Genomic DNA, 24,443 nt, shown 5'->3' on the forward strand with positions numbered 1-24,443 from the left:
GTTGACCTCCCAGTCCTCCCACTCACATGTGGACCCCCCAGGCTCTCCCAGTCCCTCCCAGTCTCTCCCAGTCCCTCCCAGTCCCTCCCTGTCCTCCCAGTCCCACTCACATGTTGACCTCCCAGTCCCTCCCAGTCCTCCCAGCCCTCCCAGCCCCTCCCAGTCCCCCCGTCCCACTCACAAGTTGACCTCCCAGTCCCTCCCAGTCCTCCCAGTCCCTCCCAATCCTCCCAGTCCTCCCAGCCCCTCCCAGTCCCTCCCAGTCCTCCCAGCCCCTCCCAGTCCTCCCAGTCCTCCCAGCCCCTCCCAGTCCTCCCAGCCCCTCCCAGTCCTCCCAGTCCTCCCAGCCCCTCCCAGTCGCCCCGTCCCACTCACATGTTGACCTCCCAGTCGCGGTAGTCGTCGGCGCCGCAGCACTCCAGGCCGGTCTGGATCTCGTCCACGATGAACCTGAGGTCCAGGTCGTCCTGGTAACGCGCCATGGCGACGAGCAGGCCGGAGCGCAGGTAGCCCCCCACCTCCCCCTGCAGGCTGAAGGCCGCGATGGCGGCCAGCACCTGGGCGGCGATCAGCGCCAGCACGGCGGCCGAGAAGCACCTCAGCAGGCAGCCGTTCTCCCGCAGCGCGCCCACGCAGCCCGACAGGCACAGGGCGCCCAGCAGCGAGCCCAGCGCCACGAACGCCAGCATGGGGTCGGTGCCGATGCTGCCGATGCGCTCCTGGGCGAAGGACTCCTTGGTGATGAGGCCCCACAGCCCCAGGCAGAGCACCGCCATGCCCAGCACGGAGAACAGCAGGTTGCTGGAGAACACCAGCAGCTTCAGGCAGTGGTCGCCGAAGGAGTAGCCGGTGGTGCGCTGGTGGCGGTGGCGGCGGCGGCGGGGCCTGAAGGTCTTGGGGTCGCTCTGGCTGGAGCCCTGGTTCTCCCCGGTGTCGTCGTACCGGGGCTCTGCGTCGCCGACGGGGCCGTACGGAGGCTCCCCGACGGCCGCCTGGATCTCCTACGGTCAATAACGTTCACACATAGGGTGTTTAGCAGACGCTTTTATACAACGCGACACAGCGACTGCCTGCGTTGTGAGGTCACGTTGCAGGGCTGTAACCCATTTTGGAAGCATAGGGGGATTTGAAGGTTTGTTATGAGTTGGAAAACATTGTTGTGTTCGAAACACACCGCCACGGCGTTCGTCATTCCTCGATTGCGTTGTATTGATGATGATTTACGACTTATCATTAATCTATCAGTCCCTTGAGTACTCTCAAAATGCAGAGCTCACCGACAAAAACAACCCATGATGCAATCCCATTGCATCACGGGATGTTTTGGTGGTGAGCTCTCCATTTTGATGCAGAAGCCCTGTTCAGGCCCTGTTCCGGCCCCTCTAGTCACCACTCAGCTAGGTGGACATTAGCTGGCGAGTGGAGGAGCAGGCCAGTGTCGTGGTTAGGGTGTTTGAAGCCCAGCTAAAGACGACAGCAGCCTACATGCACCCTACACGGGTACTGAGAGCAAGAGGCCAAAGGCTGTCTGCTCATAATCGACACATGTTGCTCATTGAAACGATAATGTTAACACCAGAAGGTTGGCCTTACGTCCCTTTGGATCAAAGACACAGACACACTTAATAAAGAAACAAAGGCTTCTGCGCGGACTGTGCTGCTCCTTACCTTCGGGATGAGAGGGCTGCTCTCATTCTGGGTCGCGTCCCCCCTGGACCAGGGCCAGAACGGACGTCTGGAGGCCCAGAATCCACTCATCGTCCCAGGAGACAGAGAGACCGGCCTGTCCCTCTAAAAGAGTCTGAGTGAATCGATCTACGGCGAGAACACACACCCACACACACACACACACACACCCACACACACACACACACAGCATGTGAGCGGGGCGTTGTGAGGGGCGTGAGTAGCCCCTGGTTACGGGAGGGGGGAGGGGGGGGGGGGGGGGATCAGGGTTCCACCATCATGTGAGAGTCACAGTGCAGGGATTATATGGTCGAGAGAGAGAGAGAGAGAGAGAGAGAGAGAGAGAGAGAGAGAGAGAGAGAGAGAGAGAGAGAGAGAGAGAGGGAGAGAGAGAGAGAGAGAGAGAGAGAGAGAGAGAGAGGGGGAGAGAGAGACAGAGAGAGAGAGAGAGAGAGAGAGAGGGAGAGAGAGAGAGAGAGAGAGAGAGAGAGAGAGAGAGAGAGAGAGAGAGAGAGAGAGAGAGAGAGAGAGAGAGAGAGAGACAGAGAGGGAGACAGAGGGAGAGAGAGAGAGAGAGAGAGAGAGAGAGAGAGAGAGAGAGAGAGAGAGAGAGAGAGAGAGAGAGAGAGAGAGAGGGAGAGAGAGAGAGAGAGAGAGACCAGAAAGAGAGAGAGAGAGACCAGAAAGAGAGAGAGAGAGAGAGAGACCAGAAATAGAGAGAGAGAGACCAGAAAGAGAGAGAGACCAGAAAGAGAGAGAGAGAGAGAGAGAGAGAGAGAGAGAGAGAGAGAGAGAGAGAGAGAGAGAGAGAGAGAGAGAGAGAGAGAGAGAGAGAGAGAGAGAGAGAGAGAGAATGCGATGGGTAACACAGTGTGAAAGAGACCTGACGTCAACCCAACGCGATATGCCAGCACATCCTTATGACATCAGTCAGCCAGAAGTAAGTAGGAAGGTAGATATAAAACGGTCCATTTTTGGTCCAGGTCCATTAATGTTACAATACACCACACCAGGTACTACTAGTTTAACTACTGCTTTTTATTATTTGGTACTGCTCTTATCCTTCTCCTTCAACATTCAGATAACATCATTAAAATATATTGTCTTCTGGTATATCCATTACAACTATGAGAAAAACAGAGAGAGAGAGAGGGAGGGAGAGGGGGGAGAGAGGGACAGAGAGAGAGAGAGAGAGAGAGAGAGAGAGAGAGAGAGAGAGAGAGAGAGAGAGAGAGAGAGAGAGAGGGAGAGGGATAAAGGGAGAGGTACAGAGAGAGAGAGAGAGAGAGAGAGAGAGAGAGAGAGAGAGAGAGGGAGAGGGAAAGAGGGAGAGAGAGAGAGAGGGAGAGAGAGAGAGAGAGAGAGAGAGAGAGAGAGAGGGAGAGGGAAAGAAGGAGAGAGAGAGAACAAGAGGGAGAGAGAGAGCGTGCGCGAGCGCATGGGAGAAAGAGAACGAGACAGAGAACGATAGCGAGAGCTAGAGAGGGAGAGCCAGAGCAAGAGCCAGAGACAGAGAGTGCGATGGGCCAGGATATATACCTGGCCCGTCATGTCTTCTGATGTCACTCTTTCCCTCTGAGCCGAAGCTGTCGGGGGTTAAGTGAAAAAACGTATCTCGGTAGGACCTGCACCACAGTGGTCGATAATCGTAATCGGGTTCGAAACCGGAACTGCCCTTTACGGCGAAATGGTTTGACACTGATCCCATGGTGTGTTTCTTTTAAGAATTGCGGTTTTATTTATTTGTTAAAGTTTAGACCCATTTGTTTTTCTATTCCAAAACGTCCCATGCAGTGGCTCTGTCAGGGAAATCCATTAGCCGGCCCGTGTCCACGTCGCTGCTCGATGCATTAGGAAAATATGCCCAACTATATTGCAAAATACAATACTGATGTTGCTCAGGATATTCCTTTCTATTAAAAACAGGGACATGGAGCCCCTCCCCGCCCCACAAACACACAACAGACACAAACAAACACACAACAGACACACACAGACAAACAACAGACACACACAAACACACAACAGACACAGTGCAATGCTCACGAGACAATCTTCAGATGTTTGCCACCATGGATACAGATTGTTTTGCTTATATCTTTCTAATTGCGTTCTCCTTTTAACTACGAAACCCATTGAAGAACAGCCCATGATAACACACCGACGACAACCCCTAATCCCAGGATTAATCGTTGATATAAGGAGTCGGGTTATCGTCCTGCAGGCAGACATCGTCCCCGCGGGCGGCCTCTCAACGAGGCCGTCTCTGGGTCGCAGGCGTCCGGGAGGAAACGGATCTCCACAAGGTCGTGACCCCGTCCCGACGTTGGAGCCGCTCAGCGTGCGGGCCGGTCGAAGGCCATATGCCGAGCAGACTCTATTACGGAGGGAGGGAGGAATGCTGCGCTGGAGCAGAGGCAGTCCCGCCGCTACATCAAACGCGTCCTCTGGACGTCTGCCCTGGCAGAGCCCAGCGGGGTGCGAGGGCCCGGGACCTGCCCCAGCTCCCAGGGGTCGAGAGGGCCCGGGACCTGCCCCAGATACCAGGGGACAAGAGGACCACCGATCCCCACCAACTGTGGCCAGGAGTCGGGTGCATGTCGCTTCGCCTTGGCTTTGGAGAGAGGTGGATGGCATCACTGTGGCTCTGCATAGCTAGGTTTTGACCTGGCATAGGCTTCTACATGTGTGGGTGGCCTGGGTTCCACCTGGCATGGGGTTCTACGCGTGTGTGTTTGTGTGTGTGTGTGTGTGTGTGTGTGTGTGTGTGTGTGACTGTGTGTGTGTGTGTGTGTTTTTAGGTCTCTCTGGTGTGCACGTGTGAAACTTTGGCGTTATACGTATGCGTCACAAATGCACGTGTAGTATGCGTGAGTGTGGTGATGTGAACACACACACGCATGGGCGTGCAGCTCTCGGTGACGCCGAAAGGGGGCGGGGGGGGAGGGGGGAGGAGGTTATATAAATGCTGGTCAGGTTCACGGTTCTAACAAGTGTCTTTGCTGAAGGATTAATGCACACGCAGTCAAGCTGACCCGGCCCAAAACAAAAGCATTTTCGCCAACCTCCCAGACAGGTAAGGTCATTTTGGATATTGAATACTCTTCGACTTTGATTCTTGGTTAAAAATTAATTAATTTAATTGAATTGATGTTGTTTTACTGAGTTTAGTTATCAAGACCTGTGGGATAGACTAAGTATCATTTAAATTGTAAAGATAGATCAAATCTTTGTCAAACAATAGTGATCGTTACCACAACATCTGTGATCTCTCAACGAAAGAAAAACAACACAGCACCAGAATGGAACGGTTTACTGTAATTATGAGTTATGAGTGTGTCTTGTCTCCAGGATGGGGAGAGTGCTGGCTCTGTTCTGCATGCTCTCTGTGTGCGGGGCTCAGAAGTGGAAACAGAAGACCATCATGGAACATGAAGGTTAGAAGCAAAAAGCACTATTTTAGATTATAAGTTTTAACCATTGTAAAAAATGAAATTATAAATGGACTGCATTTGCAGCACTTTTTCTAACCAGTGGCCACTCAAAGCACTGTACGATATTCTTAACATTCACCCATTCACGCACACATTCACACACACACACACACACACACACACACAAGGCGACAGCCAGCTCGTCAGGAGCAGTGTTCGCTCAGGAACACCTCGATACTCGGCGAGGAGGCGCCGGGGATCAACTATCAACCTTCCGGTTACCAGCCGACGGAGTTTACCTCCGGAGCCTTCCTGTACAAATTAATTTCTATGCATAAATTAAAAAGCATCCAGATTTGAGAGAATACATTTCACGTTGTTCTGGCAGAACACCGCCATGAGAAGACCTGTTCCAACCTGACCCAGGTGTTGGACAACTGGAAGTTTGCCATCATTACCCAGGTGAAGGACTCGCTGGCCAACGACCATGCCTCTCTGCTCCCTGACTACAGCAGGTAGGCGGGAATCGACCGCAGTGTACGGCGTGAACGACATGGGTCATGTGACGGCGTCTGGCTGAAAACATGTGATAATCACTCTCATATTTACTCACTGATTTGAACAGCTGGATGTCGTTAAGTAGGCCCACATAGCCTGAAAATCGTGTTCACATTCAAAATACACCCAAACAAGGTTTTTGTGTTTGCTATTTCAAACACAAAACTTATTTAACATTTACATTCAGGGCATTTAGAAGGTGCTTTTATCCAAAGTGACTTACAATAAGTACATTTGTCAGAAGAAAGAAAAACAACAATATATCACTTGCGGTACAGTAAGGTTCATAGAACCAAGTGCCAAGCAGCACTAACAATCACTAGGTCAACCCATTCCCGTATACAACAAAGATAGCTTTACAGCAAAGATAAGATGCTACACGATGCTAAGTATTATTTTTAAGTGCAATTTAACATATTGTAATTATATATTTTCCTTTTGAAGGATCCAGCCCCTCTCTGAAGCCCTCGCTGACCTCTACAATCAGTTCAACTCTCTTAAGAACGAGCTGGCCGGTCTCACCGCGAGGTTTGACGGCGTGGAGGGGTTCGTCGACGACCTCCAGACCCGCAAGTTCTCTCCTCCGCCCCCGAAGCCGGTACAGGTGGCGCGCCCCCGCTCCGTTCCGGTGGCGTCCTCCCGGCCCGGGCTGCGGCAGGCTCTGCGCTCCAGGACCGGACTGTACAGGAGCGACGGGTCGCCGGTGATATACTCCAGAAGACGAGCGAGGAAAGTCTCCCCGCGACCTTAGGATATAATTGTACCATTTTAATATATCATATTAGAATGTAAATTTGATATAAATACACTCCCGTTATAATTGTGTGTTATTCCTTTTTTGTCAGAGACAGGGGCCTTTTTAGTTATTTTTGATACGATGGTGAACTATCTTGCGAGAAAAAATTATTATATTTCATAATAGGCCTACAAAAAGTTGACGTTTCTTTTTTTCTATGAGTGTGTGTTGAGTGGCAACAAATTATTCATTTTAATGATTTTTATTGCCAACATAACTACAGAAAGTTTCATGTAATCATTGGAACATATTGGCTTTTCTCATGATATCTTCCAGTGCGTAAACAGCAAGCATCAAGGGCATCAGTCTTCGTTTGTGACACTTGCTTAACAGTAGGATTGCATTCAGACTTGCTGATCGTTTCATCAGAGGGATTTGAACCCGCGGCCACTATGAACGTGTCTTCACTTTAGTCACGTTTTCGGAGGGACATACTGATTTGGAGCATTGCTGAACCGCGGTGCCGGTTGTGGTACCAACGATGACCAGACTCACGTTTACAAGCCAGCGGACATCTGCTAACACTCCGTCTGTCTGTCTCTGGGCCAGACAGACGGACCTGCCTGGCTGGACGAGAGCAGACGGGCGGACGGTGGAGCGACCGGAGGACACGGGGCCATGAACATGAACAGTTCAGACAACAACATTAATCAAATGTTCAACAATATCCGGATTCATATTTGGACAGAAATTAATAACAATGTTTGGCTTTGAATTTGTATTTTGGTGTGTGTAGTGTATTTTCTGATTGCACCAAAAGGAAAATTGTACAAGGACGATCAATGAAACAGTTAAATAATAAATAATAATAATAAACATATCCACACTTCGTAAATACATATTATACAATATACATAATTATGCTTAGGGATGCTTGCGAAATTCAAGTGTATTAATTTCAGTAAGTGTCCTGCCTGCCCCCCACAGGCCATTTTTAGCTACTACAACCCCATTCAAACTTCACCACTCTACACTACATTATAAAGTTAACTGATTGGTAGTTTTGCCATTTTTATGGGATGAATTATATGGAATGCCATTTGAATCAAAAGTAATTAAATAGATAAATATGGCTATGAAATAAATAAGTTAATGTATGGAAATAAATACTTTTTTTTTAAAAAGGACAACAATTATATCATGCCACATTACCAGGTGGTATATTCAAATGAGGAGGCGTGGTGTCTCAGACCAAAGCAACAGCACCGAATCACTGAATATATTATCAATAATAATAAAAAAAAAAAGCAGCTCTGAATCACTGAATATATTGATAATAATATATAGCAGGACTGAATTGTGAACATATTATTAATAATACTTTTTTTGTGTTCGCTGTTATCATCCATTCCTGCTTCCATCAACTTGATTGCGTAAAACCAATATGAAACTAGAAAATGCATTTCCTGCAGAACATGCGGTGAGTGCTGCAGTGTAAAGTGAGGTTAAAAATATTTTTTAACAAAGCCACATAGATTACGACATAAAGAAACATTAAATAGCTTAAATCAAGTGAAGGGGCTTGAACAGAGTTCAAAAGTCTAAATGGAGTAAACAATGTAAACATGCACACCGTTTAAAAGAATGTAAATGGTTGGAAACAAATAAAGTGACAGCTGAATGAAAAGCGCAAAGCATTGCTAAAAATGCAGAAATGTAAGTGACCGGTACGATTATACCAACTCTGCCTTAAATGGGTTTTAACATCAACCCCTTTTTCCTGGTGTAGAAGGAGCCCAGTTAAACTGGCCACCAGGTGGTGTGCTGTGGTGTGTTTCACACTCATCTAAACCTTAGCAGTTTGTGCCTCATTGACTGTTGGATTAATTATTAACTATGTCAAAAATATCTGATTTCCTCCCTTTGTTGTGATGTTCCCCCGAACAACAATGCAAACTAACCATTGTTAGTTTGCTCACTGTGAACAGATGCCCCCTGTAGGATTATAACAGACTAATCTACATAGACCCTCGTAATAACTAGACCTAGACCCAGCTGAGAACTACTTTCAAGGAGGCGATGCCCTTCCTTAAGCTATCAGGCTCAGAAACGCAGACAGTAATCATTTTAAATGACTGAACAATAAATCGATTATTTATTTAATTACTGCTGCTCATTTTTTCCTTGTTTGAACGTTCAATTCAGCGAGTTCAACAGGATAAAACTTTGAATGAACCAGGCGGGTGGCAGGGACAAGAGATTAAACATTGACCTGATTGTACATTGACTTGTACAATTTAAATGTTAATAAATGATGGTAAATTTCCCCCTCTTCCCCCTGCACTTAAACATTTGCTTGCTTCTACATAATCAGTCCCACGTCTGAGGTTACTTCTACTTCATAAAGAATGCAGTAACTAAAACTGTAAACCCACTTGCCTAACTTTGTTATTTGTTGACGATCATGGTGCTTCTAGAACTTCTCCATTCGTCTGCTTCAGTCCCCCTGTTGGGGGCTCTTGTAGGTCTGCTGGTCCTCTTCTTCTCCTCCTCCAGGAATCAGGGCCAGGGTAAGGATCCCCCTGGGCCCAGACCACTGCCCCTGATCGGGAACCTTTTGAGCATGGACTTTATGAAACCACACATCACCCTCTGGGAGGTGAGGCCACTACTGTTTTTATTCGGTCCATGGTCTCTTCCTGGAAGAAATGTTATCCATTTGATTATTGATATGTTATCCATTTGATTATTGATTGATTGATACATGATAATGATTGGTACTGCATGTCTTTCTGCTATCAGCTTTCCAAGAAATATGGAGATGTATTCACAGTGTATTTACGAACAAAGAAGGTGGTGGTCCTGGCTGGATACAAGACAAACATGCCCTGGTCAACCATGCAGATGCATTTGGAGACAGAGAGTTAACCCTATTAATGCATACAGTTTCTAAAGAAAATGGTATGCTAATGCATACAAATTATTACGTTACTACCACATAAAACTCACAGCATTATTATGAAAAGCAAAAAGTAAGAAAATGTCCCATTTGATCTAGGCATTTTGTTTGCTAATGGAAAGTCATGGAAAGAGATGATACGTTTTACTCTGACAACCTTGAGAGAGTTTGGGATGGGCAAGAACATGAGTGAAGAGAAAATCATTGAAGAATGCGAAAAGCTCATGGAGGTGTTGGAGCAACATAAAGAAAAGTATTACAGTTCCTCAGTTATTGATTGTCACTGTTGTAATTAGATTATAACAAATCATCCTTTATGTCACAGGAAAAGCTTTTGACGTGCAAAAATCCATGAACTATGCCGTCTCCAATATAATCTGTGCCATTATGTATGGAAGTAGGTTTGAATATTATGACCCAGAGTTTAAAGCTATGGTCAATAGATCCAATGGCAACATTCAAATTTTTGGATCCCCTTCAGCACAGGTATAATTTACAAATTTATTTGGATTTTCTTAATTAGGTGAGTGCAGGTTTTATTCTTTCTTTCTTTCTCTCTTGATTATTCTCTACAAACTTTGGTACCAATCTCCTTCCTCAAATTTTGGATTGAACAAGCAGTCAACCACATCTTGGGCCAGATCTCGCTTCATCATCAATTATATCACAGCATTGTTAATTTTTTCCGAACTCGTTTTTGGTGTATTTTCCAGACCAGGTACTGGAGGAGCTGAGCAGCATGATAGGGAGTCGGCAGGTCAAGGTAGAGGACAGGAAGAACCTCCCCTACACTGATGCTGTCATCCATGAGACCCAGAGACTGGCCAACGTCCTTCCCATGTCACTCCCTCACACCACCAGCCAAGACGTCACCTTCCAAGGCTACTTCATTAAGCAGGTCTGACTCAATGGAATAGCCACCAGACATAATATTGTAAGACCGTAATAAATATCTTCATAACTTTCTGAATTGTCCTTTCTCTACAGGACACCGTATTGTACCCTCTCCTAACGTCTGTGTTGTGGGATGAGACTGAATGGGAGAGTCCGCTCAGCTTTAATCCTTCCCACTTCCTGGATGAGGATGGGAAGTTCGTCAAGAGAGATGCCTTCCTGCCTCTTCTGCAGGTTCGCTAGCTCCATCAACAGACCCTGTGTCCCTTCTTCGGTGTTCTACCGAATATTGTGCAGATGACCTCCAGGGGTGTGACCCTGTTCCCTGTGTCAGGTCGCAGGGCGTGTGTTGGTGAGAGTCTGGCCAGGATGGAGCTCTTTCTCTTCTTCACCACCCTCCTTCAACGCTTCCGTTTCACTCCTCCACCTGGAGTGACGGAGGAGGATCTCGATCTGACTCCAACATGGGGCCTCACACTCAATCCTTCCCCCCACCAGTTGTGTGCTCACAGACGGGTCGAGGCAGAAAGTTAATGATTGTGTGGCTTAATATGCAACAACTTAGATCTCTGACACATAATACAGGATTGTTGGGGGGGGGGGGATATATAACACGATGATACCCTTTCGGGTTGCTATTTCTCGGATCCCTGTGTATTACGTTGCACCAGGTTGATGAGGGACCATTATGTCTTAGGTTGAATTTCATTTACAGCTTTATTTATAAAGCCCTTTTTTGAAAACACGCGCTTACAAAGTGCCTCACAAAAATGCAAGTGAATGAATAAACAATTTAAACAAGTTAAAATAAAAATTGATCAAACAAACAAAGAAAGTGATAATACTGAATATTCAGAAGTCTCTTAAACAATTCAAATATTCAGAAGTCATTCAGTCGACATATGCTAAGGAGCAGGTCAATAAACTGCCATTGACCTCATCAATGTGCCTCAGGTTATTCTTGTGCTGTGCATGTGTGCAGTACAAAACTGTACTCCCCTCCAAGGGCCTCAAAGTGCCCCCAGCCACCCTTGATATAAGGATCGTTGCAAAAAGTAATGAACAGAGGAAACGACATTGTGCATGACGGAAAGCTCAGGGCAAAGTGGAACAATGAAGAAAGCAAGATGTATAGTATAGGAGGTATCGGAACCGAGCATAGGTAATCCCAGCAACCGCTAGCATGGTGACCTGATTTGTCTTGTCCCAAATTGAACCCCAGGGGAGTCGAGAGCAGCTTGCAGCTGAGTGTGACTTCTTGGAATGCACTCAATCAGCAGTAGGAGTGTCTAAATGCCTTATCTTTAATTATCAAGTTTATTATCTTTGGCGTTTTTTTCGGAAGTAGACAACCCAAAAATATAAGCTGTTGGGTTTATTACATTTGGATGTAAAATGAAAAACACACACATTTGTAAATAGGTGAATATTTCACTGGGATTGAGATAAAAAAAATGCAAATGTTGGTTGGCATAAGTAAGGGGCATGATATGCCTCTTGATATAGTAATGATTTAGTAAACTGGGTTAAAACCCACCGGATTTCATAATCTGTTTATCTTGATCTGTAAACTTTGACACAAATGGGAACTTTGCCAAGGTTTGACTGCGTTTGTGTTAAAAGTCACTGGCTTCTGTCAGGTCGGCAGATTCCTGTTTTTCTTTTTAAAACTGACACTTTCATGAGTGATATATTAAAGTTATTGATTTTTTGGTAGCTTCTTATATGCCATACTTATAATAGTTTAACAATTTTTTGTTTAAAAACTCACTTAAGTTTTCCAAAGTGTAAAAGTGTGACACTTTCATAATCTTTATGGCAGTATTTTACAATAAGGTTACAATAATAAACCATAAATTAAGATTAGTTTGTAGTAATAGGCATTAATAAACAATTAATGAACAGTTAACTAATGGTAAGGTACATATTTATATATATTTGAACCCCATTAAAGAGGGGGCTTACCCTAGCCATGTTAAATAATGCATACATTAAAACCTTAATTAACATTAGTACATGTCCTACCCTAATTGTTAAATGTTACCAACTTTTCAACTGCCCTCTACTCCACATATACAAATTTTAATATCACATCACAATCACAATGATCCGCAATAATGATAAGCCCAATAAGATACCTTATATAGCCCATAGGCAAATTGAGTCTTGTAGGTAAGAAGTCAACTGAAATGTTTGCCTTGTCATTTTGAAACGCATACACAGGAAATTAAGCTACAACAGGGTGATCATTGCATACCGTTTTCGTTTAGATAAATGTTGTGCTAGGTTTTGTTAAGGCTGAACGTTTTCCAGATCAACCCATGAAATAACCGAATAGATCGGTCTCCTAAATAGTGAAAATTGCATTCTATGTTTAAAGAAACATAATTATACACCACACATATAACATAAATATCACCAAAGGTTCACATATACAGAGAGAGAGAGAGAGAGATAGATATAAGTGCTGTCAAATTAACGCAATAATCTTTGCTTTGATTTTGAGAGATCTAACTCGCTAAAAATAATTAACGCTGTCTACTTCCTGTGGCGGGTGACTTATTATAATCGAACCGTCGAGTCTAGAACACACACTAACTATGAAGGCGAAAGGCACAGAGGTGGAACATCCAACGCAATATAGTTGGATTCTAAGGAACCACTGTGACAGGGGCAGGTTCTACATAGCCGTCTAAACTCGAATAAGTCACGAGAAACGTCACCCGTTATGATATAACAATCAACCTACGCGTATCTTGTAAGTCTGCTGGTCCTCTTCTTCTTCTCCTCCTCCAGGAATCAGGGCCAGGGTAGGGATCCCCCTGGGCCCAGACCACTGCCCCTGATCGGGAACCTTTTGAGCATGGACTTTAGGATGTTGATTGATCTATTTGCGTTAACTTAGTCTTGGAGGAACTGTTGAGTCTAAACCATATGGCGGGAGCTAAACAAAGAAGATGGATCAACAGCTGCTTGTCATAACTAGGTTGAGCAGGGTGTCCTTTAACCACACTCTACCAGAGCTTATTGTAGTTTTTCTATCCATTAGATTTAAAACCTCATCGATGCACACATCTCCTTGTTTGAGAACCATGACGCACGCGATGTTAAGATTTCCTACTTTAACGAAGCTCTCCTAGTGTGCGTTCAACAGTATAAGAAACTCTATTTATTCTGATTTGAACTGATTTATTGAGCCTTTTTTAGCTATAAAGGGGAAAACATAGGTCTACATATTAATTTCAAGACTTTAGATTACTTTTGATACAGGGAAGATTTGGAGAACCTCGTTCACACAACCTTTCATAATTAGACTTATCTTATCTATAAACCTACCACAAGTAGGCTACATGCCATGTTTAAAAATATGTATACATATTAATTTCAAGACTTTCGATGACTTTTGATACAGTGAAGATTTGGAGAACCTGGTTCACACAACCTTTCATAATTAAACTTATCTTATCTTTAAACTTTACCACAAGTGGGCTACATGCCATGTTTTACTGCCTAAGTCTTCAGAAATGTTTTTGGACCTCTCCCAGATTATTTTCATGTTTAATAAAAGGCTACAACTACAGATGGCAAGTGATGATACCTAAATTGCCATAATTTAATTACATCCCATAATTGTTTGTTGTGCAGAGAAGCTGTGCTCTCTACTGAAGACAGGGATTTATTCTGTACACAGTTCAATACAGAGTCCTTGAGAAACGGTAATTATTAACAGACTCAAATTGACATTTAATGTGTGACCACTCGGGTGGGGCGTTTTCCCTTGCACAGGCTACTACAAAATGTGCAAACACGCTGCCACATCCATCAGTAGGACTTTACTTCCAAAACGAAGATTGGGGCGGTTACTGTACTTTTATACTTGTACTTCGGTAGCTGAAGATTATATTAGTCTAAGATCATGGCTCTACCAGATCTTTTCGAATCGTCCGCTTCAGTCCCCCTGTTGGGGGCTCTTGTAGGTCTGCTGGTCCTCTTCTTCTTCTCCTCCAGGAATCAGGGCCAGGGTAAGGATCCCCCTGGGCCCAGACCACTGCCCCTGATCGGGAACCTTTTGAGCATGGACTTTATGAAACCACACATCACCCTCTGGGAGGTGAGGCTCCTGTTGTTTTTCTTTGTTTATAAATCGTGTGGTCATTTGATCGCCCTATAGGCCTGGGCAGTCATGCGGTCACTCAGAGACCCATAGCTTGCGGATGTGTTGTGCCTATGAAATTTACAATTATGTTTTTTTCCCCAAGAAAGCTTGGTTTGTATGCAAACTTGTTGCAAACTTATTGGGGGCGAACTGTTACAAATTTGTGAAAGTCAGTTCAGATCATGGAAACAAGTGAGAGGAGGGACGTTATAAATACAATTTTCTCAGCAATTGATGTATTTATTAGTTGTGAAAGTAAAGTCCTTAAAAAGCTCTTTCCTCGTCAAAGGTTATGAACCTACCTTGTTTTATTAATGAAGTGGAGGGGAACCAGACTTCCCAGGTCTATAGGACTGACTATATCAAGCATAACAATACTTTATTTTCAATAGTATCTATCCGATATTTATACACTTTCCTTCCTCATTCACTGTATTCAAAACTACTTTGTGTGTTTCTTTTATCAGTTTTCCAAGAAATATGGAAATGTATTCACAGTGTATTTTGGACCGAAGAAAGTGGTGGTTCTGGCGGGATACAAGACTGTCAAACAAGCCCTGGTCAACAATGCAGATGAATTTGGAGACAGAGAGGTTTTCAAAATCGTAGACGAAACTACGGGAGGACATGGTGAATAAATTAAGCTATTTAATATTTATCGAACGAGTGTTAACTCAATTAAACATCTACTTATAGTATTTAAAACCGTAACATTTTATTTGATCCAGGCATTTTGTTTGCTAATGGAGAGACATGGAAAGAGATGAGACGTTTTGCATTGACCACTTTGAGAGACTTTGGGATGGGCAAGAAATTAAGTGAAGAGAAAATTATGGAAGAATGCCAATACCTCATTGAGGTTATGGAGCAATATAAAGGTATGTGTCACATTTCCTCAGTTATTTGTTGTCACTTTTGATATAGGAAGAATAATAAATCATCCCTTCATGTTACAGGAAAAGCTTTTGATACTACAAAATCAATGAACTATGCCGTCTCCAATATAATCAGCGCCATTATCTATGGCAGTCGATTTGAATATGATGACCCAAAGTTTACAAGTATGGTAAACAGAGCCAACGAGACCATTCGACTGACAGGATCCCCTTCAGTACAGGTGCGATTTATTTTTCCATTGGAATTACTAGCAACTGACATACAGAACATCGCTTTTACTGACTCCATTTCATTGTAGATATACAACGCGTTGCCGTGGTTGGGCAAGTGGTTTAGCAGCCGCAGGGTCATGAAGAATACAGTTCAAAATCAAGCAGACATAAGCAAGATGACCCAAAGTCTCAAACACACCCTTGTCCCTGAGGTGTGCAGGGGTTTTGTGGACGCATTCCTGATTCGCCAGCAGACTCTAGAGGTATGTCGCCTTGTGCTCAAACTGTCAAGTTATATGCAAGATTTAAATCTTTCATCTTCTCAGGAAATTGTCAATGCACTTAAACGATATACAATGTATTCAATAAGAACATAACAGTATCATTCTGTGTATCTAGTCTTCATCGGACCAATACCTTTTTCCCATCTACACTCTTCTCATGTCACTTCTACCACTTATTTTTTCCATATGCAGGAATCTGGAAATAAGAACAGTTACTACACCAATATGAACCTTAATGTATCTATTGCCAATTTGTTTAATGCTGGAACTGATACAACTGCAACAACATTAAGATGGGGTCTTCTGATCATGGCCAAGTACCCAAAAATCCAGGGTAAGGAAGTGACGATATAAAAATTGTGAAGAATATTCTAACTAGGTATTTGAGCTAGTCCCTGCCCACCAGCTGACCAGATGTATATTACTTAACTTATAATAGACCTATTTTCTTTTAATTTAGGGGCGGGGCTATATTTGTTTTTCAGGCATTCGCTATCTCTACTCACCGCTCGTTTGAATCACACAGTTGTCATTCGGAGCGGAAAGAACACTGTCATTTCGTTTTTTTTATTCTGAAAGAGGTCCCACCTATTTACAAGGAGGGGCTTAATTTAACACACAGTGACTTTAAGAAGCTATGCTTCTGACCAGCAGATGGCAAATATACATTGTATGTCTGACTAATAGCCTATTGAATACTCTTAATGTCCTGCATTTTATTGCAACAATTATCAAGCCTACGTATAGATGTTCAACTTGTTTAAAGTCAAACTCAACAAAAGGTTTTGACAGCTGTTCAAGATTGACTTACAGAATGGCGGCTTAAATTGGGAGCTACTTTATAGGACCTAACTACAAGTTTGCCAATACCCCATTTCAAGTCTGACAATGCAGATCAGTTTTTGGATGCAAATAACCCTAACTCATTTGGGGTTATATATTCCTGATGTATATTCCTGATGTTCTGCTTATTTTTAACATCCAGTCAAGGTCCAGGAGGAACTGAGCAGCATGATAGGGAGTCGGCAGGTCAAGGTAGAGGACAGGAAGAACCTGCCCTATATTGATGCTGTCATCCATGAAATCCAGAGATTTACCAACATCGTTCCCATGTCACTCCCTCACATCACCAGCCAAGACGTCACCTTCCAAGGCTACTTCATTAAGAAGGTCTGACTCAACGGAATAGCCACACCCACGGCCATATCATATACAAATATCTTAATAAATAGCTTAATAACTTCCTGAATTGTCCTTTCTCTACAGGGCACTGTGGTGTATCCTCTCCTAACGTCTGTGTTGTGGGATGAGACTGAATGGGAGAGTCCACTCAGCTTTAATCCTTCCCACTTCCTGGATGAGGATGGGAAGTTCGTCAAGAGAGATGCCTTCATGCCTTTCTCTGCAGGTTCGCTAGCTCTATTAATATATACACTGTATCCCTTCTTCTGTGTTTTATCAAATACTGTGCAGATGATCTCGAGGTTTGACCCTGTTCCCTGTGTCAGGTCGCAGGGCGTGTGTCGGTGAGAGTCTGGCCAGGATGGAGCTCTTCCTCTTCTTCGCAATGCTGCTTCAACACTTCCATTTCACTCCTCCACCCGGGGTATCGGAGGACGACCTGGATCTGACCCCAGTTCTGGGCATCACCCTCAATCCTTCCCCTCACCTGTTGTGTGCCAACAGTCGTGTTTAGTAGGAGGATCCCGCTAATGATCCTATGATAGATATCACTGCTTGAGTAATATACAGATGAACCTCTCTATAACGTGGCTCTTTGGGTCCACAAAACAATGACCACTTTATTGTTGGAAAACGCATAAATCGCGAATTTCACAGTGAAGCAGATGCGTTTTTGTGATGTATCACTCATGTTGACTAAGATCAGCTCTGAAAAAGATATAATATTCGCTACACGCAAAGCACCTATGAACAAGCTTAGTAGAAACTTTTGATCTTATTTTGCTGGTGGCTTCGTCATTAATACAAAACAACCAAGGGCTTTTAGACGTGGTCGTATCGGTAATTGGCTTATTTCTGGGACAAAGCTTATTTTGATAAAGGCAATGCAGATCTACAGAACAACAAACTAATGAAACTAAGTGTGTGATGGGAGACACTTAAATGTTTGATTTCGCAGAGATATATTTTTTTAAAGATTATATTCCAATGGATTTACTTTTTTTTAAGTGTATTGTATTTGTTAATTGATTAACAGGTTTAGGATATATTTAATGTTGAATATGTATAGAAGCATTATAATAATATACGTTAGTGTCGTTTTTTTGTATTTAGTTAATTAGCCGATGCTTCAATCAAAAGCAATGTAATCACATTCGAAAAGCTCATGTTTCTATTTAACAAGAATAAGGCAGCCTGGTATTTCATATGTTATGACTATATGTGACGTTGCCCACTAGCGCCTAAAGTGAGCCTAGCAGAGAGCAATAGCACCTTGCGTCGATTAGCGTATGAGCGTACTATTATACTATGTTTGTATGTTATATATGTTTGTAAGCATACATGGGCAGGCACCTGAGGGTCTTGAATGTGGGAACTAGAGCTGTCCCTACCTTTAGCCATGGCAGGTTTGGTCTTCTTTCGTCGGATCGGGTCCTCATTGAATGCAGTCTAGAAGCGCACCACACAAGCAGAAGCAGGGTCAACAACATCGAAGACCTCCATCGTACGCACCAGGTGGCAGAGTACTACCAGTCCAGCAGCAACCCAGAGCACGACATATATATAATATATATATAATATGTCACCAGCCAGCAGCTCAGGGAGCGAGCAACAAAAAAGGCTGACAGAATTAAAGACTTGTGGAAATTGTAATAGAATAAGTGAAGTGATAACGCAACGGCGTGTATTCAGAACGACATAGTACTGGAAATGTACCGGATAGTTCTACAACAAAATAACTCATTGAGTATTATATTATTGTGTTCTTTTCGGAATCGGAAAGGATAGGGATATCATATCACCTTACCTGCATGGCCTCAACAGTGTTTCAAAGTTTGCCCGTCAAAACCCCCACTCCTTTGCAACTTCAATAAACTGCCGCGGTTGAGTTATCTGCTTGAATTACGGAAGGAAGTTGAGGTGCAACTTATTTTTTTAAAGGATCAGATATCTGAGATTCACAACCCAAGTAAATTCTATATTTGAACCCGTTTTTGTTTTTGTTGTTTTTTGTATCGAAAAATAGAAAAAGCAAACTGACTCATGTTCTCAAAGTAATGGTTTTATTGTTATATCATCTAGAATATAATGATATGCAGATCCTGATGAAACTATAGGTGTAGATCTGTAAAGTGCCAAGGAATCTGCCAAGGTGTAGGCTGGGGCCAAGTGAGGCCCGGCATGTTATGAGAGGGTGAACGTGCATGTAATGAGAGGGTGAACCTGCATGGTATGTGAGGGTGAAACACAGGTCAGGTATTGATTTAGCATTTATAAGTGTCTTTGGTTAAACTTTGTATGCTTGAATATGCATTTAAAGTTTCACAAAACAACTATTTACATTGTGAGATCAGCACAGTTTCTTTTTTTTCTGCTTGCAATAAGAGGTGATTACATTTCAGACCACCGTGTTTTTGCAGAAAACCGAAACGCTGAATGGTTTATAAAGTCAGGAGGCCGCCGTCTGCCCCACAGATAATCTCCTCAGTTATCCAGCATATTATATACAGTACCGTTGTATGCTACTGCTAAACTATCATTTCAATGCCACCATTCTCAACTAATGCATAACTTGGAAACATACTTAAATTGGGCTTGCAGGATTAAAATGAATAAAAATAAAAAGTCACCATTAAAAGAACACCAATGACCAATACTTGGCAGAACAAAAACGTAATTTCAAACAAATGGAAAAAAAATCGTCTGTAGCCGTGCCTCTCCCAACCCATTCCAGTCATGATGTCGGCGTATTCCTCTTCAGCAACAGACATGCAGCATTCAGTAGGCTTTAGGTCCGGCAACCACACTGGGAGAACCCATGAGAAATAAAAAGGACTGAGTTAGGTGGAGAGCTCCAACAGGCCGTCGTGGGGGAGGTGGCAGTGGCATCGCAGGATGGATGCTCCTCATCCCATAACCGTCTTCTCCCTCCATCCTGCCTCATCCCTTTCTGTTCTTCCGCCTTCCCACCGCCGCCTTTCCCCCCGGGCGCGGCACCACGCTCACATCAGGTACCAGGCAGCGAATCCCGCCATAAACGCCACCCAGGCCGCGAACAGGACCTGACCCGTGGGGTGTCGCAGCACCGCCATGGCGACCTGGCAGGCGTACTCCGTTCCGCCGGTGGCAGCTGAGAGAGACGCAGAAAGCAGGGCAGGTGCAAGGCAGGGTTAGGGAGAGGTCAAAATGGGAAAAAAAGGGTTCAAATCCTTAAAGAGCACCTATTATAATTTTTCGACTTTTATGACTTATAAACGTTGTTAAAATGATTTATAGTCATGTTCAACCACAACCATACTAAAGTGTCAAATAACGACGTGCGTGCATTTAGACGTATTCCCTGCTGACCGTCTGGGGTGGCTGTGCAGAGCGCTAAACACTGGGGACGCCGGTCGCCATCCACTTGGGTCAAATTTCCGGGATTTATCTACGTAGAACAATCTGGATTTTCCATGCATGGTAATGCTGCAACGTGCTCTTCCGGAAGGTAACCAATCACAACGGGGTGGGGTTGGCAGGAGGGGGGCGAGGGGGCGGAGAAGGACGAAGCCGAGTGTTGACAGAGAAGGCTGAAAGCGCCCAGAAGAGAGGAAGAGTTTCCCGAAAATCGACATCGTTTTTTGTGCTGTGATTCGTGTCAGGTTGCTCTATAGGAGTCATTAATAAGAAATTAAGACCAGAAAAGTAGTATAATAGGAGATCTTTAAGAAAAGCCCTTTTCACCTGTTTTGGCGGCGAAGTAGGGACACTTGTTTCTGTCTCCTCCCTCTCCATGGACGGGGAGGCCTGCATCCATGACCTCCTCCGGGAGGCTCCTCCCTATCTCGTCCAGCTCATCAAACACCTGTCAAATCAAACACAGAAATACGACGCTGTAACAACATATGGGTTACATAAGAGCCGGACGTCTGTTGCTAGGTGATTCTGGCTTAACAGAAAGTGATGAGGTGTCCTCCTGATGCAAGACACAGCGACGTTGGAGTCAAGCTGGTCTTTGCCTTGGAAGCTGGACCTCGCTGTTGGTGTGAGCGTGTGTTTTAGGTAGGTCACGCATAACCTACATAACACTTAAGAGCTGTACAGAGGCATACAATTACCGATCGGTTATTACTCACTCTACGCCAAGAATCGAAATCAAAGCATAAGAAGTGACAAGAAGAGACAGGAGTAACAAAGGTCCCAAGAAATTAACTTTTTGTGTATTTCAGGTCAATTGAGGATATACAGTATATTCGATATTCCTTATATCTACTTTAAAAACCCAAAATCCTCAGACACTCTGATGTTGTGATACGCTACGTTCGCCTCCACCATGACGGCCTCCTAATGACTCACCTGCATGTTGAACCCAAAGGCCCGGACCGCCTCGGCCACTATCTTCTTCTTGGTCTCCGCGTCCAGCTCCAGCTCGTTCATCCTGCTGCGATAATGCTGCTTGAACGACTTGGCGCTGTGGATGTTGTCGAACGTGTAGAACTCCAGGCCCTCCCCGGTGGGAGGCAGCTTCATGGCCCGCTGGGCCACCTTCTTCAGCACCTGCCCCCCGGAGAGGTCCCCCATGTAGCGGGTGTACGCGTGGGCCACCAGCAGCACCGGGTCCTCCCGTCCCACCTTGTGGATGCGGTCCACGTAGGCCTGGGTGGCCGGAGAGCAGCTGACCACGCTCCGCCACCCGGGCCCGTAGAAGAACTCCAGGTCCCGCGCCAGGGCCTCCCGCCTGTGCAGCTCCTGGGGGAAGTAGAGCGGGGCGAAGTACGGGTGCTCCCGGTTCCTCTCGATCTCCTCCTCCATGGCGCTGTAGGTGTAGTAGAGCGCCACGGCACCGAGCTGGGGGGGCACAGGGCGGAGCGCCGCTGTGAATGGGGACCGCCGCTCTGAGGGTACGTCTTCTACTGGTGTTGTAGGTCCTGGTACTTAATGTACGCACTTATTGTATGTCCTACGTCCTGGTACTTAATGTACGCACTTATTGTATGTCCTACGTCCTGGTACTTAATGTACGCACTTATTGTATGTCCTACGTCCTGGTACTGAATGTACGCACTTATTGTATGTTGTACGTCCTTGCAATTAAAAATAGTACTCAGCATCGTGTAGGGTCTAATCCTAGCTATCTTTGTTGCGTACGAGGAATGGGTTAACCTAGTGATTGTTAGTGCTTGGCACTTTGTTCTATGAACATCCTTACTGTACCGACAGAGATATATTGTTGTTTCTCTTTCTTCTGACAAATGTACTTTACTTATTGTAGGTCGCTTTAGATAAAAGCGTCTGCTAGATGGCCTAAATGTAAATCTCAATGTACTTCCGCAGCCGTTCAATGATTGGACCCATTATTGTTGGTGGAGACTGACCTTGAATAGCTCTTTGCGTATGCGGCCCCGGAGGAAGTCTTTGACAAACTGGGTGTTCTCGGCCTTCTCGTGGACCTCTTTGGTGCCCGCTGCCAGAACCTCAGAGAGGTCCTCTGGACTGGAGCAGAAAAAGTTGTTTACACTACCAATTTAGCAAAAAATAAGAGTGAGAGATCAATGTTTTTTTGTGGGAACTGTAATACAGTATGTTTACAGGCCGATGGGAATAACAATGTGTTCCAGCCCTACCTGAGAACATCCACCCTCCCTTCATACTCTGACGCCTCTCCATTGGCTGCACTCTGGATATTCTCCATCTTCACGGCGTCGGGGATATGATGCACCGGTCACTCCTACTGGAAAGAGACACACATGGAAATGCTTCTCAGTCCATTATATTAGCACAGACCTAATCCCCCTTCATAGAAGGGTTTCAAATAAACGGTATAAGTGGCTTTATAATAGTCGTTATAAAGATATAACGACTATATCTTTGATTATGCTTCTCAGTCCATTATATTAGCACAGACCTAATCCCCCTTCATAGAAGGGTTTAAAAAAAACGGTGGCTTTATAAAAGTCGTTATGAAGATATAACGACTATATCTTTGATTATGCTTCTCAGTCCATTATATTAGCACAGACCTAATCCCCCTTCATTGAAGGGTTTCAAAGAAACGGTGGCTTTATAATAGTCGTTATAAAGATATAACGACTATAACTCTGATTATGCTTCTAAGTCCATTATATTATCAAAGCCCTAATCATGGCTTTGTAGAAAGATTTTATAGTAACGATAGCTTTATGATAGTCACTATAAAGATATAACGACTATAACTTTGATTTTGGTAGATGTATATAAATAGCTGTTCTCTGATCGGACCGGAAGCACTTTATGTTTCCTGTTCCATTTAGTTCGAGGGTATGACTTTTTCTGTTGTACTATGAATGTACTATAAAGAATGACATCTCTATGCAAGTTCAGCTAATCACTACTTCCAACGAATAATTGTATTCATTGCTATTCAGCATTCAAAAAGCGGAACACAATAGTAATGCATTTTCATAGCAAAGCGTTATGCCTATCGTGATGTTCCCTTGTTTGAATGTCATAGTCTAAATAAGAGCTGGTTGTAGGTAAACAAACCAACTATGACCTATATAGATGGCCCAAGAGATCTTAAAATAGAACCAGATAATTTAGCACTGTTATGACAGTCCACTAAATGGTTATAATACTGCTCGGATTAAAAGTGTGTGCGCTGTCATTCAGATTTGTGTCTGTGACCTTATTCACTGGGACACGGGGACAGTTTGACAGTTAGACAGAGGGACACTGTGACAGAGGGACACTGAGGCACAGGGGTACAGAACGACAAACACAACGACTGTCATTGTCACTGTCAATTCACTGAATACTTAACATAAAGCATACTAGTGAGAAAAGCCCTCGAACAACAGCATGGAAGGGTCGGACAAAGCCGCTCACACAACAGCGGTTCTGAGGGAGAATAACAACTCGGGGGTCGACATAATCCACATCTCCGACGCGTTTGCTACGCAAACATAGGCATCGGTTTAAGTCGGTTATAAAAAAGATTTAGTTGACATAAAAGATAAAACTACCAGAAGTGTTATTTGTTCATAAGGACTTACCAAATGGGCGGTCCCAATGAGAACCACTGGATAGAAGGGGAGTTAAAATATAAAAACGGGTAACGCAAAGCAACAGCCGAGTTACTAATTTGATAATGTTTATTATTAAATTATTTAAGGTTTTAAATTATGTCAAAAAATATAGAACTAGGACACGACCATCACACTGCGCACCAAACAATAACCAGCGCAGATCTGCGTGCGCTACTGGGGAGCGAAACCGCTGAGCAGCATTGGGGACCGGAAGAACTGTGTCTGGACCGGAAGTGCTGCGCACTCAGCACCAGGTGACGTGGGTGAATCACACTTTTCACTGTTTATCTGCGAAAATCGACATTATGTAACAGTGTGTAGGCCTACAGTATGTACAGTTATGAGACCCATGATGGAGACACGCACATGCAACATAGACACATATTTATATATATATATATA

General features: G+C 44.2%; 4 protein-coding genes across 6 annotated transcripts in view; 2 read left to right on the plus strand and 2 right to left on the minus strand.

Annotated features, from left to right (window-relative positions):
• The window catches only part of tspan10 (tetraspanin 10), a 6,849-nt gene extending 510 nt beyond the window's left edge, over positions 1–6,339 (minus strand). Inside the window, exons 1-3 of one of the 2 annotated variants that reach the window (XM_030373941.1) lie at positions 6,201–6,339; positions 1,669–1,815; positions 376–1,001 (exon numbers count right to left, since the gene is read on the minus strand). In XM_030373941.1, coding sequence (XP_030229801.1) covers positions 376–1,001; positions 1,669–1,758 — 716 coding nt within the window. In that variant the 5' untranslated portion in view covers positions 1,759–1,815; positions 6,201–6,339. Of the gene's footprint in view, positions 1–375; positions 1,002–1,668; positions 1,866–6,200 lie in introns of those variants that run through there. The other variant, XM_030373949.1, reaches the window with a different exon arrangement.
• A 2,594-nt stretch (positions 6,340–8,933) lies between these two features.
• LOC115556772 (cytochrome P450 2K1-like) lies at positions 8,934–13,745 on the plus strand. Its single transcript, XM_030374078.1, has 5 exons — positions 8,934–9,073; positions 9,217–9,375; positions 10,087–10,271; positions 10,361–10,501; positions 10,602–13,745. The coding sequence occupies exons 2-5, from the start codon at positions 9,351–9,353 to the stop codon at positions 10,701–10,703; spliced, it is 453 nt and encodes a 150-aa protein (XP_030229938.1). The 5' UTR covers positions 8,934–9,073; positions 9,217–9,350; the 3' UTR covers positions 10,704–13,745.
• A 296-nt stretch (positions 13,746–14,041) lies between these two features.
• LOC115556605 (cytochrome P450 2K1) lies at positions 14,042–18,991 on the plus strand. The gene is made up of 9 exons (XM_030373734.1): positions 14,042–14,378; positions 14,891–15,053; positions 15,152–15,301; positions 15,380–15,540; positions 15,619–15,795; positions 16,009–16,150; positions 16,802–16,986; positions 17,083–17,224; positions 17,325–18,991. Exons 1-9 carry the CDS (start codon positions 14,184–14,186, stop codon positions 17,510–17,512), a joined length of 1,503 nt encoding a protein of 500 aa, XP_030229594.1. The 5' UTR covers positions 14,042–14,183; the 3' UTR covers positions 17,513–18,991.
• Positions 18,992–19,039: 48 nt separating this feature from the next.
• On the minus strand, positions 19,040–24,256 carry hmox2b (heme oxygenase 2b). Of its 2 annotated transcripts, none has more exons than XM_030373998.1 (6): positions 24,009–24,256; positions 22,602–22,705; positions 22,353–22,470; positions 21,334–21,825; positions 20,722–20,842; positions 19,040–20,128 (listed from the first exon to the last, which is right to left on the minus strand). In XM_030373998.1, the coding sequence occupies exons 2-6, from the start codon at positions 22,667–22,669 to the stop codon at positions 20,001–20,003; spliced, it is 927 nt and encodes a 308-aa protein (XP_030229858.1). In that variant the 5' UTR covers positions 22,670–22,705; positions 24,009–24,256; the 3' UTR covers positions 19,040–20,000. The 2 variants fall into 2 exon arrangements, with proteins under 2 accessions (XP_030229858.1, XP_030229849.1); XM_030373989.1 differs by having other exon boundaries at positions 22,602–22,708.
• Between the last annotated feature and the right edge of the window lie 187 nt (positions 24,257–24,443).

This window comes from Gadus morhua, chromosome 2 (genome assembly GCF_902167405.1).
Source record: "Gadus morhua chromosome 2, gadMor3.0, whole genome shotgun sequence".
NCBI classification, from domain to species: domain Eukaryota; kingdom Metazoa; phylum Chordata; class Actinopteri; order Gadiformes; family Gadidae; genus Gadus; species Gadus morhua.